This window comes from Lepus europaeus, chromosome 16 (genome assembly GCF_033115175.1).
Source record: "Lepus europaeus isolate LE1 chromosome 16, mLepTim1.pri, whole genome shotgun sequence".
Classification (NCBI taxonomy): Eukaryota; Metazoa; Chordata; class Mammalia; order Lagomorpha; family Leporidae; genus Lepus; species Lepus europaeus.
The window spans coordinates 46533461-46548366 of record NC_084842.1 but is presented as its reverse complement, the minus strand read 5'-3'; the positions used below and the strand labels follow the sequence as shown (position 1 = coordinate 46548366).

At 51.2% G+C, this 14906-nt stretch overlaps 1 protein-coding gene across 1 annotated transcript; it reads right to left on the bottom strand.

The window, feature by feature from the left end:
* Positions 1-4213: 4213 nt before the first annotated feature.
* On the bottom strand, positions 4214-13745 carry PNOC (prepronociceptin). The gene is made up of 2 exons (XM_062213768.1): positions 13620-13745; positions 4214-4618 (listed from the first exon to the last, which is right to left on the bottom strand). Exons 1-2 carry the CDS (start codon positions 13743-13745, stop codon positions 4214-4216), a joined length of 531 nt encoding a protein of 176 aa, XP_062069752.1.
* Between the last annotated feature and the right edge of the window lie 1161 nt (positions 13746-14906).

Here is a 14906-nt window from a genome sequence, read left to right as displayed (position 1 = left end):
GTCAAGCACTCCCTTCCTGTGGGTTCCACCAAGCACAGAAGGAAGATGTTGGTGGGGGAGGGGGTTCCTCTGTCCTAAGCATGTAGACTTTGGTCGTTATTCTCTAAACAGTTTAACAACGATCTACATGGCGTTTGCATTGTGTCAAGGATTGTGAGTAGAGACGACCCAAAGGACACGGGAGGACGTGTAGGGTACGTGTAACTATAATGCCGGTTTTCTTTTTTAAAGATTTATTTGAAATTTACACAGAGGATAAGAGAGTGAGTGCTTCATCTGCAGGTTGACTCCCCAAATGGCCTCAATGGCCGGAGCTGGCCAGGCCAAAGCCGAGAGTCAGGGGCTGTCTCCGGGTCCCCCATGTGGATAGCAGAGACCCAGGCACTGGGGCCATCTTCCACTGCTTTCCCAGGCGCATTCACAGGGAGCTGGATCGGAAGTGGAACAGTCGGGACACCAACTGGTGCCCATTTTGGATGTTGGTGCTGCAGTTGGTGTGTTTACCTGCCATACCAAGTGCCAGCCCCTCTATGCCCTTTTGTCTGGAGCATCGTGGATGGTTCTGGAACACCCTCCCCCGTGGATACAGAAAACAGCTATTTTATTTTAGCAGAAAGTGGACTAAGACACCCTGTTTACTTCAGCAGGGGCTTAACTCTGGGTTTGCTGTATGTTTCTAGGCTGGGCTTCTGCAGTTTCACACCTTGAGGTATTTAGCATTGAGTTGATGGTAAAAATGGATTCAGCAGGTTCCACACCTCACCTCGTGTCCCAGTCCATTGGTCTCAAACCAACTGGATCTCTATCACCTGGAACAAGTTAGAATTGCCAGTTGCTAGCAGGTGAGAGACGGGTGGGGCCCAGCCGCCCTCCACCTGTGGTGCTGATGCAGCCAGATTTGAGAAGCACCACTCCTTGTCCCAGATGTGGGCCCCGATAGCCTCTTTTCTGCTGCTGCGCGTGCGTGTAGCAGTGGCACAGAGCACTTGGGCGTTTACGCTCGTGTGTTGCGCCCGTCCTATTTTATTTAGAGAAGAGCCGTGTGCCTTTGACCTCTGTCCTTCCAGGACAGCCAGCAATGACTGTGGGGTCTGTGCCATGCAGTCACTTCATTTAAAAACAGCAAACAAATTTATTAACCATTTGCTCAGTAGAAGTTTAATGGAGAAATAATTGTTTCAAACAATCAAAAAGAACTGCTCTTTTACAAACAGGTTATGGCAGTGATGAGTCAAAACCCCAGTCTTGATTTTTGTATTCCTTTCACCTGCCCCTAGAAGAGGGAAGGGGTGGGTGAGAAGGAAGGATGGGGCTATTAAAATGCTAGCTGGAGGAATTACAAAAATACACTCTGATGTAGCAACAGGGTTGGGTGCAACATGCCGGGGTGGGGGCTCTGGAGGCCACGCCCGCAGGGTCTGCAGGCCCTCAGTGCCTTGGGGAAGAAGGAATCCTGATTCCCAGCCGACAGCTCTGGGGCTGAACACATGCTGTTTTGGGGATCACACGGACGCCTGGGGAGACAGAAATAATTAAAATGGCAAACCTGATGGCTTCTCTGATTTTTCGATTCTGTTTGCCCAAGTGACTAAAGCAATCCAAAGGGGCAAAGGGAAGCTCTCAACCCAGTAGGCAGTTCCTAAAATAGCCAGAAGGGTTCTTTTGCTCCCCCTACATAGCTGCCACAAGCTCCCTACCTGGAAACTGTCCCCTTCCCCCTGATAGTCAGAATCGGTGTTAAGTCATGGCCACATTTATCGTTCTGTTATCTTGCAGGTGCCTTTTAAGCCTGTCACCAACACCTGACCACCGATGAGCCTGCTCATTTTCTGCCGTCTTTACGGCTCTGGGCTTGGGGCAGCAGAAGAGAGGAAGGCAGTGTAGGCTCAGGGAAAGGCAAGAACCTGCCAAGACTACTTGGGGCCTTTTCACCACTCTGTCTTGGGCTGACCCTGCATCCCTCGGCTCCCCCTCCCTGGGGTGGCATTCCAGGTTCTGAATTGGGTCTTCATCCCACTCTGGTGTGAGTTGGCCCTCCGTCCTCCCAGCTTTCAAAGTGGGGGCTGGTATTGTGTGTCTTAGAAGTCCGGAGCAGCTTTGCTAATGAGGGTCTGCTGAGGTGGTCGCTCATGGGTAGCAGGGTGTGATGTGAATGAAACAAGGTTTAAGCTGCCTGGGACAGACTGGTTAACAGGGTAATGTCCATATTGGAACTCAGAGGTCCTGCATGTATGCAGAAAGATAACCGAGAGACGGTTCCCCAAGGAGAAGGGAGAGCCATCGATAATACGCAAATGAGCTGGTTAATGTTCCCAGTGTTTCCACCGAGAACTTTCCATCTTGAGCAAAGCAGCCCACAGAAGCCAGTGAACGGCTTTGTTTCAGTGCCGCTCAGAGGGAGGCATGATGGAAAATTAGAAAAACCAATTGCCTGGAAAGGGACTCAAATCATTTAAAAAATAAATTGATTCTTGCTAATGGGGCCGATTTTAAGCTGTCTTTAGATAAGGAAAATGTAATTCAGGACTAGACAGGAGCTTCAGTGTCACTTTGGAGCCACTTTCCAGAAAAGAGTTGGTAAGATTCGGAAGAATTCCATCCCTCCTCCTACTTCTGAGAGAGATACCGAAAGGCGCTGTGCAGTCTGGCTTAGAAACAGCCAGCTGGTAAAGGATCCAAGAGCATGACTTCAGAATCGGCAGGTTAGCTCAGGGCCTCGGAGATGAGTCATTCTGCTAAAATAAACACAGCAGCTCTCTCCTCACGGCTCGACTCGGCCGAGAGCGTGTGGCCATTTTTGGTCACTGGCGTGTTGCAGATAAGCTGAGCTACCTGCACACAGGTCCCGGCTGCCTGCACCCTGAAGTGTGGGTGTCGGAGATGAACAGACACATGAACACACCTTCAAAGGGATTATTCAGGAGACGGCTGCCTTTGACGTATGTGAAGCAAATGAGCACATAAAGGCATTTTTTCCCTGTGCTTATGAGGCGGGGAGACCCCCATCTGGCTGTTATTTGTGGGGTGCGTTTGATGAATTGACTCGTTCTTTGCATTAAGACAAGTCTCTAGGCCGTGTAAGGAGAGGTATGGGAATCTGCCGATAATCATATCCCCAGGGACAAAACAAGGCACATAAACTTGATGGCTTAAATTTTCTTGAGTTTTGAAAAAATTCCCCTCTACTAGTTCCCAGTGCCACTGGAAGTTACATATCGGTTGATGGGCTAAGGAGAGCTGGGTTTGGAATGACTGGGCCATAAGTTAGGGTCTTTGATGCTATTACATGGTATGTGATGTATGTACTTGTGTTGGCATGCCCGTAGGGGTAGGAAAAAGAAGAAAGGAACACAAACAGAAACAAGACAAAAATGGCACCCTGGAAAGAAGCAGAGAGCAAGGAAGACGAACCCCTCAGTCTGTCCTCTACGTGGGTGTAGTGAGCCAGGCTCTCCGAGTCTTGTTCAATGATGGCACCGTGGAGTGCACATTATCAGCCTATCTCCAGCAAGGAGATGGGGGGACACGTGGCCTGTGGAGGGGAGCCGGGCAGAAGGCACAGCTCCCGGTCCTATGAGAACTCTTTGGGGAAGTGGGAGACTTAAATGGTTTCCATGGAGTCCCATCCCCTTGAGACATCAGTGGAAAGGCAGAGGCTAGGTAAGCTGTCTTTGAAGATGAAATAAAAACATCATACCCACAGTGATTGGACTCCCTGTGAATGGCTGGGAGTGGGTTCAGCTATTGGTTTTTAGCGATAACGTCTCTGAGGAGAGGTGAGCTGAATGGTTCCTATGGCAACTGGATGGGGGATTGGTCCACTTAACTGTCCCCATAGTAACTAAGCTCCTAGAGGGCTATACAGGAATTAGTTATCTTAACATACTACTATTATCCCCATGGTAACCAACCTCTAAATGGGAGTGGTCAGCCTCAAGGAGCAATCACAGGGAAATTCTTGCTCCCTAGAGAAAAGGTGGGCAGGAGGCAGAGAGCAGCATTTCACTTGCAGGCCTTGCAGGAGCTGAACTCCTGGTGGGTTTGGTGTGTGTGCGTGTGTGTGTGTGTCTGTGAGTGTGAGCTTATGTGCTTCCAGGCTTGGGAGGAAGGCTAAGACAGTTGGGTGGATGAGATCTCTTGCCCCCAGCTCATTGGTACCCAACTCACTCAGGGGTTGCAGTGGCCGGTGTAGCTGGGAGGACTCCCCTTCTGGCTACACATTACCATTCTGGTGTAGGGTGCGCCGGCGCTGGCTGGACTGCATGCTCAGGACCAGGTACTGCCTCATAAACTCACTGAACCGCTTCTGGTTGGCCAGCTTCCGGGCTGACTTCCGGGCCCCAGTGAAGCCCCCAAACCTCTTCTGCAGCTGCTTCTGCTCCACCTCGCCAGCTTCAAGGGTGCTGGGTTCCATCTCTTCCTGCCTTTGGAACAGGCTCCTGACACGGGGCATCCGCCTCAGGTGCTGCATCTCGGAGGCTCTTGGCTGGTAAAGGGTGGCCGCCACCTGCTCAGGGTCAGCAGGGCTGAGCTTCCGGGAGCCCTTGGCTGTGATCTTGGTGCAGGGACTCCAGAGAGGGCTGGGGAAGACCTTCTCTTCACACTCGAGGATGCATGTCTGGAAAGACCCAGGTGGGAGGGAGGTAAGAAGAACAGAGACCTCTGTTACTCCTTGGGCAAGGGAGGTCACTCACGTCCGAGTTTTTGGTCCGTGGAATGTCAGGGCTGGGAATAGACAGGACCCTCTGGCCCAGCTCTGTCATTTTACGAATGAAGGAACCAGACCTTGGAGAGGGGAGGTTAACTGACCCCAGCTGACACAGGAAGTGAATAGAGTGAACACACCCTGGACTGCACCTGGCTGTATCCTTAGGTTTTTTGGGCCTAAGTGCAGCTCATGAGTGGCACTCATAAAAGAGAATTTTATTTTTTTCTCTCCTTAGGCCTGGGGAAGGTCAGATTGGTTACAGAAATTGGGGATGTGAAAGTTCATTTTTGAATCTGCATGTTTATTTTAGGGTCACCATAGAAAGGTCAATGCTGGCGTTGTTAATTTTCATCTGACATACACTCTCAGTTCTCCGTGTGCAGAATTTCCAGCAAATGAGGGCCAAGACATGTGGGGAGGTGGGCAGGTTGGACAGGGAGGGCTAAAGCTGCCCTCCAGCTCCAGGTGAGGAGGAGGTGCCATCATCTAATGCGAGCCTGGCTCCTTCCCTCCCCCTTAGCATTCTACTGCTGCCCCTCTTCTCTGGGGGCCACCACCTCCTAATTGAGTCTGCCATCCTGACCATGGCATTTCTCTGCCCCTCCTAACTGATTCTGACCTTCACTCCCCCCTCCCCCCCCAGTTCCTGGTTGGGTCTCCCGGAAGCCTCTGCTTCGTACTTTTCTTCCCATATGTTGGTTTGGCTTTGCTTGCATTCTCTTCTCTGCAGTTCTAGCCTCTGTCAGTGGAAAGCCCTGCTTCCGCCTGACTTTGCCATTAGGAGTCCGCAGGCAGCTGCAGAGCCCTCGCTCAAACCTCACAGCTTCACCGGCTTGTAGGGCAGCTCCTGTGGCCGAGACCACCGAGTGCCCATCCCCTCCTCATCTCCTCTCATCCTTGCTTCCTGAAGGCCACATGCATGTTTCCTAGTCCCCTCTCCAGCAAGAGGTGGCCAGCAACAAAGTGATCAGGTGGGACTTCTAGGAAAACAGGCAGCCAGCTTGGCTGGAAAGAACATTCTCTTTCCATATCTTCCTCCCCTTCCTCCAGCTTCCTGGCTAGAGCATGGATGTTTTGGCTGATGCTTCATCAGCCACCTTGAAAACCATGGGGTGGCTCAGAGGATGGAAGTCCTGTGATGGCCATCAGATGAGTGGTGGGAGAGCAGAAAGAGGAGATGGAACCCCATGCCGACCTGGACTTCCGCCTCCTCACTTCTTTATGAGGAGTGAAATTTCTGTCTTATGTAAGACACTGCTACTTTAGGTCTTTGTTACTAGCAGGTGAATTTAGATCTTATCTGGTATACAAGAGGACTTTAAAATGCTCATTGAAAAGTGGAACTAAAAGATAAGTTCAAGGGCTGCTGTTGTGACACAGCAGGTTAACCACCTCTTGCAACACTGGCATCCCATATGGGAGCTCTGGTTTGAGTCCTAGCTGTTCTATTTCTGATCATGCTTCCTGCTATTGTGCCTGGGAAGGAAATGGAAAATGGCACACATCTATGGGCCCCTGCCACCCAAGTGGGAGACCTGAATGGAGTTTCTGGCTCCTGGCTTTAGCCTGGCCTCGCCCTGGCTATTGCAGCTTCTTGGAGAGTAAACCAGCAGATGAAAGATTCATTCTCTCTCTCTCTTCCTCCTCTCTTTCTTCATTCCCCTCACCCTCATCACTCTGCCTTTCATGTAAATAAATAAATATTTTAAAAAAGATAACTTTATTTTGGTGCAAAACATGTGAAATCCACATGTGGCTTTCTATCTCCCATGAGCTTTTGGAAGACCTTTTGCACTGGCTCCACCTTGCCTCATCTCTTTGGCTTGGTCTCGCCATCTCTGTCTGATTGGTTCCTTATTTCCCTGGGCATACTTTTTTTTTTTTTAAGTTTATTTATTTGAGAGGCAGCGTGACATAGAAGTAAGGAGGGAGATCTCTTGCATCTGCTCGTTCACTCCCCAAATGCCCATAACAGCCAGGGCTTAGCCAGGCCAAAGCCAGGAGCCAGTAGTTCCATCTGTGTCTGCTGTGTGGGTGACAGGGACCCAGGCACTTGGGCCATCATCTGCCTCCTCCTGGGATGTGCATTTGCAGGAAGCTGGATTCGAGGCAGAGGTGTGACTCAAACCAGTCACTCCAGTATGAGATGTGGGTTTCTCAAGTAGGGGCTTAACTCACTGTATCACAGTGACCCCCAACCCTGGGCATATTTTTGCCTCTTTACCTCCCACCACCCATCCCTCAGCACACAATCTTCCCTCCTTCCCACACCCCCTGACACTGTCCAAAGACTCTTAGGGCACAGTGGCTCCCAGATGATCTCTCTATTTCTTTTTGACAGGCAGAGTGGACAGTGAGAGAGAGAGAGAGAGAGAGAGAGAGAGAAAGGTCTTCCTTTGCCGTTGGTTCACCCTCCAATGGCCGCCGTGGCCGGCGTACCGCACTGATCCGAAGCCAGGAGCCAGGTGCTTCCCCTGGTCTCCCAAGGGGTGCAGGGCCCAAGGACTTGGGCCATCCTCCACTGCCTTTCTGGGCCATAGCAGAGAGCTGGCCTGGAAGAGGGGCAACTGGGACAGAATCCGGCGCCCTGACCGAGACTAGAACCTGGGGTGCGGGCGCCGCAAGGCGGAGGATTAGCGTATTGAGCCACGGCGCCGGCCGATCTCTCTATTTCTAATCTTTGCCACTTGAGTCCTTGTGGACTCCTGGAAGGCCATCTTTCCTGAAGAAGGACTGTAATTACATCAAAACCCTGGCCACAGTGGTCTGATATTCGGTCTCGTTTCTGAACTAGCTCCAAACTCCTGAGCAGAGTCCTCAAGTTCCTAGTCCTCTGTTCCGTAGCCCCTCTTCAGGCATATGGGGCTGCTCCTAGGGCCGTAAGCACACCGAAGCTCTTCCTAGCTCCATGCCTTCCCTCGCTGTCCCCTGTGATGGAATGATCTGCTTCCGTCCATCCTTTAGGACCCAAGCAAGCCCCAGCACTGCCTCCTGCTGAGATCTTCTGGGTCCCTGGTAAGAACTGCCCTCATCTGCTTCTGTGTTCCCGCAGAGTTTTGTGTGCTCTTATGGACATTTTAATGCTTAGTATAATTGCAATAACTTCCAAGGCAGAGCGTGACAAGTTAGGGACCGCTTCTTACGCATGTTTGAATCTCTTTCCAGTAAACAGTAGGATGGCAATAGAGGCCTATTGATCTGAGCTGAGTTAATCAAGAAGCCACATTATATTTTCTAGGAGTGAAGAGGAAGGAAATGAAAAGGGATGCGCGAGTCCCTGCAAGACGGGGAGTTGCTGCTGCTGCAATCAGGACCCTTTGTGCACGTTCTCTCGTAGCTTTTGTCACCTGGCTGCTGCAACATTCTTTTACCTGATTACTTGTCTGCCCCATTAGACCAGGGTTCTTAACCTTTCTGGGTCATGGGCTTTTTTTGGGGGGGAATCTGGTGTAAGTTAGAGGCCCAACCTTTGGCCCTGTAAACATACTCCTGTTAAATTTGCATATACTTTGTGGTTTGTAGATTTTGTCCATGGGCCAGGCACCTGTGGACTCCAGGCATGGTGCTTCTTTGCTGGACTATAAACTGTCCTATAGGAAGAGTCTGTCTGCCTTCCACGTGTCTGATCCCTGAGATACAAGGCGGCTGTGGCCTGGAGCCAGCCCATAAGAAAAGGGAGGGGCTCTGCCACTGCAGTCAGCCAGTGTCACACCGGGAGACCACCTTCCTAGCGAGGGACCTCAGGCCACACCTGGCCCAGCTGTTTTCACATGTAGGTCTGAGTCCAAGTTCTCTGCAGTGCTTTTAAAAACACAGGGAGAACTGCAGATTAAAATTTATTTTTACAAAGGGATTAAAAACTTCATTCTACAAAGCTCAGGTAATTCTGATATTCGTCCAGGTTCGCAAAGCACTGATGTAATTCAATCTTTGCATGTCACAACAAGGTTCAGTAACAAACCCCAAACAGTGCCGGTAGATACCAGTATAACCTGAACGGGAACTCCGAAATATCTTGAGGCCCAGGCTAGGATATCTCCTGTTCAACCACCTTTGTGTCTTGCGATATGCATTGGTGGAAATCAGTGTGAGAATAAGGGTCCTCTGTGACCAAGAGGTACGAGTGTGATGGGAATTTTACTCATTATTTCCTGGACTGAAGAGGAGACAGAGCCAGTGTCCCTTGGGAAGATTCCTCTTCTTCCTTTGTGACATGTCCAAGGAGTGACCTGTCCCAAGCCCACTCGTTAGCCTCAGTCACATTGGCCCCTACTGAGGCTGAAGCCACAGTTTTTCTGAGCACGCCTTTTCCATTTGTTTTTTTTTTATTTTTATTTTTTTAATTTTTGACAGATAGAGTGGACAGTGAGAGAGAGACAGAGAGAAAGGTCTTCCTTTTGCCGTTGGTTCACCCTCCAATGGCCGCCGCGGTAGGCGCGCTGCGGCTGGCGCACCGCGCTGATCCAATGGCAGGAGCCAGGTGCTTCTCCTGGTCTCCCATGGGGTGCAGGGCCCAAGCACTTGGGCCATCCTCCACTGCACTCCCTGGCCACAGCAGAGAGCTGGCCTGGAAGAGGGGCAACGGGGACAGAATCCGGCGCCCCGACTGGGACTAGAACCCGGTGTGCCGGCGCCGCAAGGCGGAGGATTAGCCTAGTGAGCCGCGGCGCAGGCCTTTTCCATTTGGTTTTATCCTTAAGGATGCTTACGGGGTGGAACATAGTTGCTGACAACTAATCGTGGTCAGTGCACACCCAACAGTGATATGTGGAGAAACTACTTTTTCACACCCACCATGTCCTTGGGTATGAAAAAAAGATAGGCAGCTTCCAAAGATGGGGAAGCTTGACTCAAGAGTGACAGAGTCTCAAATATCCTGAATGTGCTAAGAGAATCATTGCTGGAGTCTGTTAGAAGGCAGAGTCTAGGCCGGTGCCATGGCTCACTAGGCTAATCCTCCGCCTAGCGGCGCCGGCACACCAGGTTCTAGTCCCGGTCGGGGTGCTGGATTCTGTCCCGGTTACCCCTCTTCCAGGCCAGCTCTCTGCTGTGGCCCGGGATTGCAGTGGAGGATGGCCCAAGTGCTTGGGCCCTGCACCCCATGGGAGACCAGGAGAAGCACCTGGCTCCTGGCTTCGGATCAGCGCAGTGCGCTGGCCGCAGCGCGCCAGCCGCGGCGGCCATTGGAGGGTGAACCAACGGAAAAGGAAGACCTTTCTCTCTGTCTCTCTCTCTCTCACTGTCCACTCTGCCTGTCAAAAATTAAAAAAAAAAAAAAAAAAAGGTGGGGTCTTAGCCTGGAGCCCATGGAGACTCTGACCTATGAAGTGAAAGCTGGGGCCCAGGAGTTTGCATTTTTAGCCAGCACGCCAGGTGATTCTGTGACTGGGCTACCCTTTGAGGAACTCTGCCCGGGATGGTACTCTCAGGAGCATGGCGGTCAAAGATTCCTTCAGAGAGGCACTGGGCTTGTCCTTAGCCTCCCCTGAAATACTTTGAAGAAAACCAGAGAGGAGAGAAGCCATGTGTAGTACATTCTTTCAGCTCATAATTCTATTGGGTTCTCTACAGAGGTGGGTCTCAACTGGGAGCAGTTTTGCCCAGTGTTGGAAGACATTCCTGGTTATGGTGTCTGTGTGTGTGTGCGTCCCGATAGCACCTGGAGGTCAGTAAGCCTCCTGCAGTACATGGGATAGCTCCCCACAGCAAATAATCATGCTGTCCAAAATGATCAGAGTGGCAAGTTTGAGAATCCCTGCTCTCTAGGGCACAGGAACACAGGAAGTATGGGGTAGTGCTGAGGAAGCCCGGACAAGTGTAGAATTCAGGGGCTTGTATGAACCTTTGGCCACAGTTGGTCTGATCCCTGCAGAATAAGAACCACCAAGAGATTGTAGACTTGTTTTGCTCCTCCGTTTATGGAATCAGGTGGGAGAGGTGTTAAATCTAGAGGCTATTAGGGCTTTCGTGAACCTCTGGGTTTCTAAGCCCAGATGGCAATTAGATTTCGTGTCAGTCAGAATGAAATTCTATGACCAAACCAGACGTCACAGTCCATACCCAAACTTGACCCACTGTTAGATAAATTAGATACTAACAAAATCATCTCAACTTTTGGTTTAGGAGAAGCTTCGGGACAAACAGGAGAAATCCAAATTCACAGTAGCATTTGTAGCAACAGATGGGCCTGTGAACTTAATGCCCAACCCTCTGGTCTGGGGAACTCACCAGCCTCTTTTCAGAGAGGGGTTAATGGCCTGTGAAGTGAGCTGGACCCGTATTTGCAGTCCACGCTGATGACATTGCTGTACGGAGCCAGACTGTGCCTGAGCATCTGGGGTCTCAGACTGGTGCCAAGTTGATCTGCAAAGCTGGGCTTGTGAAGAAACAGAGCGAAGGGCCAGGGTGTCTGGGATCAAAGCTGAGGGCCCTAAGGGGGCCGGGGCACAGGAGCTCTTTCGGAGCGAACAGAAGCAGATGGTGGAGACAGTCAAGTCTCAGCCACCAGAGAGTCAAACCACGTTGGCACAGACTCCCAGGGAGCCCTTGGCTTCCGAAGGTCCTTGCTGGAAGACCTGCGGGCTGACACTAGTAGTCAGCACATGGGCAACGCGTGAAAGCCACAGCAGGGAGGCCTGCCGCAAACTTCCTACTGAGCATTTTCATTTCTTGGAGACCGGAAGCAGTTTTCTTCACAATGGTTCCAGAGAGGTTTAAATAAATTTCCCCAATCTTTTTCTTGGGGGTTGGTTGCCTTATTTTTGGTCTCTGAAGCAGCTCAGTGATTTTGGTTTCCTGTTTGAGCTGCTGGTGAGTACCGGGTGAAGAGGCCTGGGCATGGCATCGGGTTTGGGCATGTGAGTCATTTACCAATCAGAATTACACTCTAACAAAACACCAGGCATACCTGGGCCATCTACCAGGAGCAGACAGAGAAAGACTCTTGACGAAGCAGAGGGTCCAGGGGGTCCTGGATTAGCTCAGCATTATGTAACTCCTGAGACTATGGGGAGCCTGGGGAGGTGCCCCTGGCTGAAACGTGAGACTCTGGCATTCCCAGAGGGGTCGAAGTGAAGGGCTGCCAGAAGTGGAAATGAGAGGTGGGTGCCTACATTCTTGGCATTTTGTTACACTTCAACAGAAGTTAAAAGTGAACACAAAAACAAGGAGGCGGCCAGGTCCGCTGAGGGAGCCGGCCTTCAGCTCGAGGGGCTTATCCCAGATTGTGACGTGTTTACAGCTCTGCTGACGTAATTCAAAGAAGCAAGCACGGGTTTAAGATGGTGTGGAGATATGCAAATGTCCTCCAAATCCTTGACCGGCTTTCAATGCTGCAAACAGAAAAGGAAACCCTCTGCAGCGGCTGCAGAGGCCCAGCCTAGGAGGAGACTGAAGGTCTTAGAACTTCCAGGGGGCCTGTTTATTGAGCACTGGGCTATGCACAGGGAGGCCGAGATCAATCAGCAGGGGAAGCTCAGGCCTGATGAGAGCCAGTGAGAAAGACCTGCAGGCACAGGGAACTGTGGAGTGCAAAGGAAGGCGGGGCCAAGTCTCCTGGAGGCAGGTGGGGAATCGCCCAAGTATTCTCTTAGGAGGCGGAACTGAACTGGGGCTTACAGGTGTGAGTGGGGTTTATCAGAGCAGATAGGAAGACACACGCACACACACCATGGAAAGTGAGGGATACAGTGCAGGAGAGAGGTCAAGAGCGTAGCTTTGGGAGTCGCCTGCAGCTGGGAAGACGGAAGGCCAGGATGGGCAGTGGAACCTTGGAGTGTGAGAGTACAGGGAGGGGAGAAGCAGGCAGACTTAGCAATGACTTCCGTATGGGGGCGGGGGAAGGAGTCCGCATAGGAGGCAGAAGGTGGGTAGTCGGAGGGGCAGAGAGGCATCGCGAGCAGGCAAGAGAACCAGGAGGAGGACGAGGCTTCCTGAGGGAGGGAAGGCCTGGCGGGGCAGTGTTCAGAGGAAAACGCGACAGAAGAGTAAGAGTGGATCAACCTTGAATGGGTTACCTGGGGGTGCTCCTTATGATGGCGTGGTTATTTCTGGTCAGAAAATGGGCTCAAAACACCACTGAGCAGGGCCAGGGGGAGCACTGTCCTAGAGCTGGGGGGCGCCATGGTGTTAGGTAGTCCCATGGGAATATTTGGTTCCACTTGTGTACACTGGCCTTAAGAAATAGCAGCTACTTTTGGTTGTTTCCAAAGGCTGAGGGTTTTCAAACATGATGTCTTTTAAAAGAAGTTTATTTGACTTCAAAGGAAGAAGATTGAATTATACTGGATTTAACAGGAGACAAACACTATTTTGACTGGAAGGTAAAGTAGCTGAGACAGTAGTTTATCGAGTGAATAAAAATCTAACACTAGATTGACACCTGAAATTGGGGATTTAAAATGCAAAAGAGAAGTTTTGCACTTGGGTGTTTGTCGTAGAATTATCTGGAATACCAAAAGTGGAGCAACACGTGCGTTCAAGAGGAGGGGTGTGATTAAACATGTCATAATTCATGTACTCACTAATGTTTAATAACCTGGGAGCATTACCTTGGTATATAGGATGTAAGGAAAGTTTAGGATTCTTCCTCTCACTGGTGAGGTTAAAGGTGATTTTAATTTAATAGATCGTTTTTGCACTTCTCTGACTTTGCCAGATCCCCCAAATGACTCTGCATTATCTTAACTCTGGGAGCACCGGGAACATGGGTGGCCCTTTATTCGCAGGTGGGAGGTGGGAAGAGCGCAGGCTTCCTGGCTGGAAGGGGCCGCTCAGCTCCCCATCGTTTCCAGCACGGTTACGTGACCCTGGACAAGTCCTCGCCCCTGAAGGAGGCCTGAGTCTCTCAAGCTCTGGAGCGGGAGGGAGGAGGTGGTGGGAAGAACACAGCCCCTTTGCCTCCTGGACCTACCTCCAGGTTGAAGCTGTCCAGGGCCGGGTGGAGCTTCTGCTGGCACGTTAGACAGTCCCTCTGACAACTGCTGAACACGCTGGAGAGGAGGCTGAGCAGCAGGAGGTCACCAAGCAGGATTTTCATGTTGCAGGAGCAGGAAGCTAGGTGCTAAAACATACACACATACACACAAGGGTGCACAACAAGTAATAAAGCCATCGTCAGGGGACTGGTCAGGGCTGGCTACTCCAGCCCAGGGGATGCAGGCAAGACACTGCTCAGCGGGGACAGTTCCCGGGGCCTGAGATTCACCTCCCAGGAGGGAGCGGATTGCCCTGTCCTGTCACCCAGACCTGACATTCACGCTCAGGCTCGCATCTGGGTTCCCACGACCCCTGTCACCTGGCTGGCCGTGATGCCACTCCCTGGAGTAGCTGTGAGGTGGTAGAAGCGTATTTCCTGGGAACTCAAGGCATCACCTTGCAGCTTCTAGCATACAACCTTAGTCAACTGCTCTAAGCCTCAGTTTCTATACCGCATAAGGGGAACCATGGCACCTGCATCATCACAGACCCCCGTGAAGCTGAAATCAGACCTGCAAGGGGAGTTTTGCAGAATGCTATGCATAAGAAAGTGAAATGTAAGATTTATGAACGACTTGTCTACTTTGTCTCATCCTCCCCCGTCTCCCTGCCTGGGCCAGGAATGCTCCACAACCCCAGAGTCTCTCTTCTGGGAAGTTTTGCAAGTTCCATCTCTGCTTCCCCTGCTGGATGTGAGCTGGTGCTATGGTCTGAATGTGTCTCCCCACAATTCCTGTGTTGGGACCCTGACCCCAGGGTGATGGTAAGAGAAAGTGGGGGCCTATGGGGGTGAGTAGGTCATGAGGGTGGCACCCTTGTGTGCGGGATTAGTGCCATTATGAAATAGGCCCCTGAGAGCTCCCTAGTCCCTCCCACCCCGTGAAGAGCACAAGGCACTGTCTGTGAGGCAGGAAATTGTCCTCAGCCAGAGCGTGACTGCCAGCACTATGATCTTAGCTTTCCCAGCCTCCAGAACTGTTACAATCGATTTCTGTTGTTTATAAGCTACAGCAGCCCAAACAGACGGACACCCCTGGCTTCCTGTACTCCTTGGAATTCCATGCTGAGCACAGGACCCGCCACGTGGAATTATGGAAAAATGAACAAAAGAACTATTTTTTTTTTTTTGGACAGGCAGAGTTAGTGAGAGAGACAGAGAGAAAGGTCTTCCTTCTGTTGGTTCACCCCCAAAATGGCTGCTACAGCCGGAGCTGTGCCGATC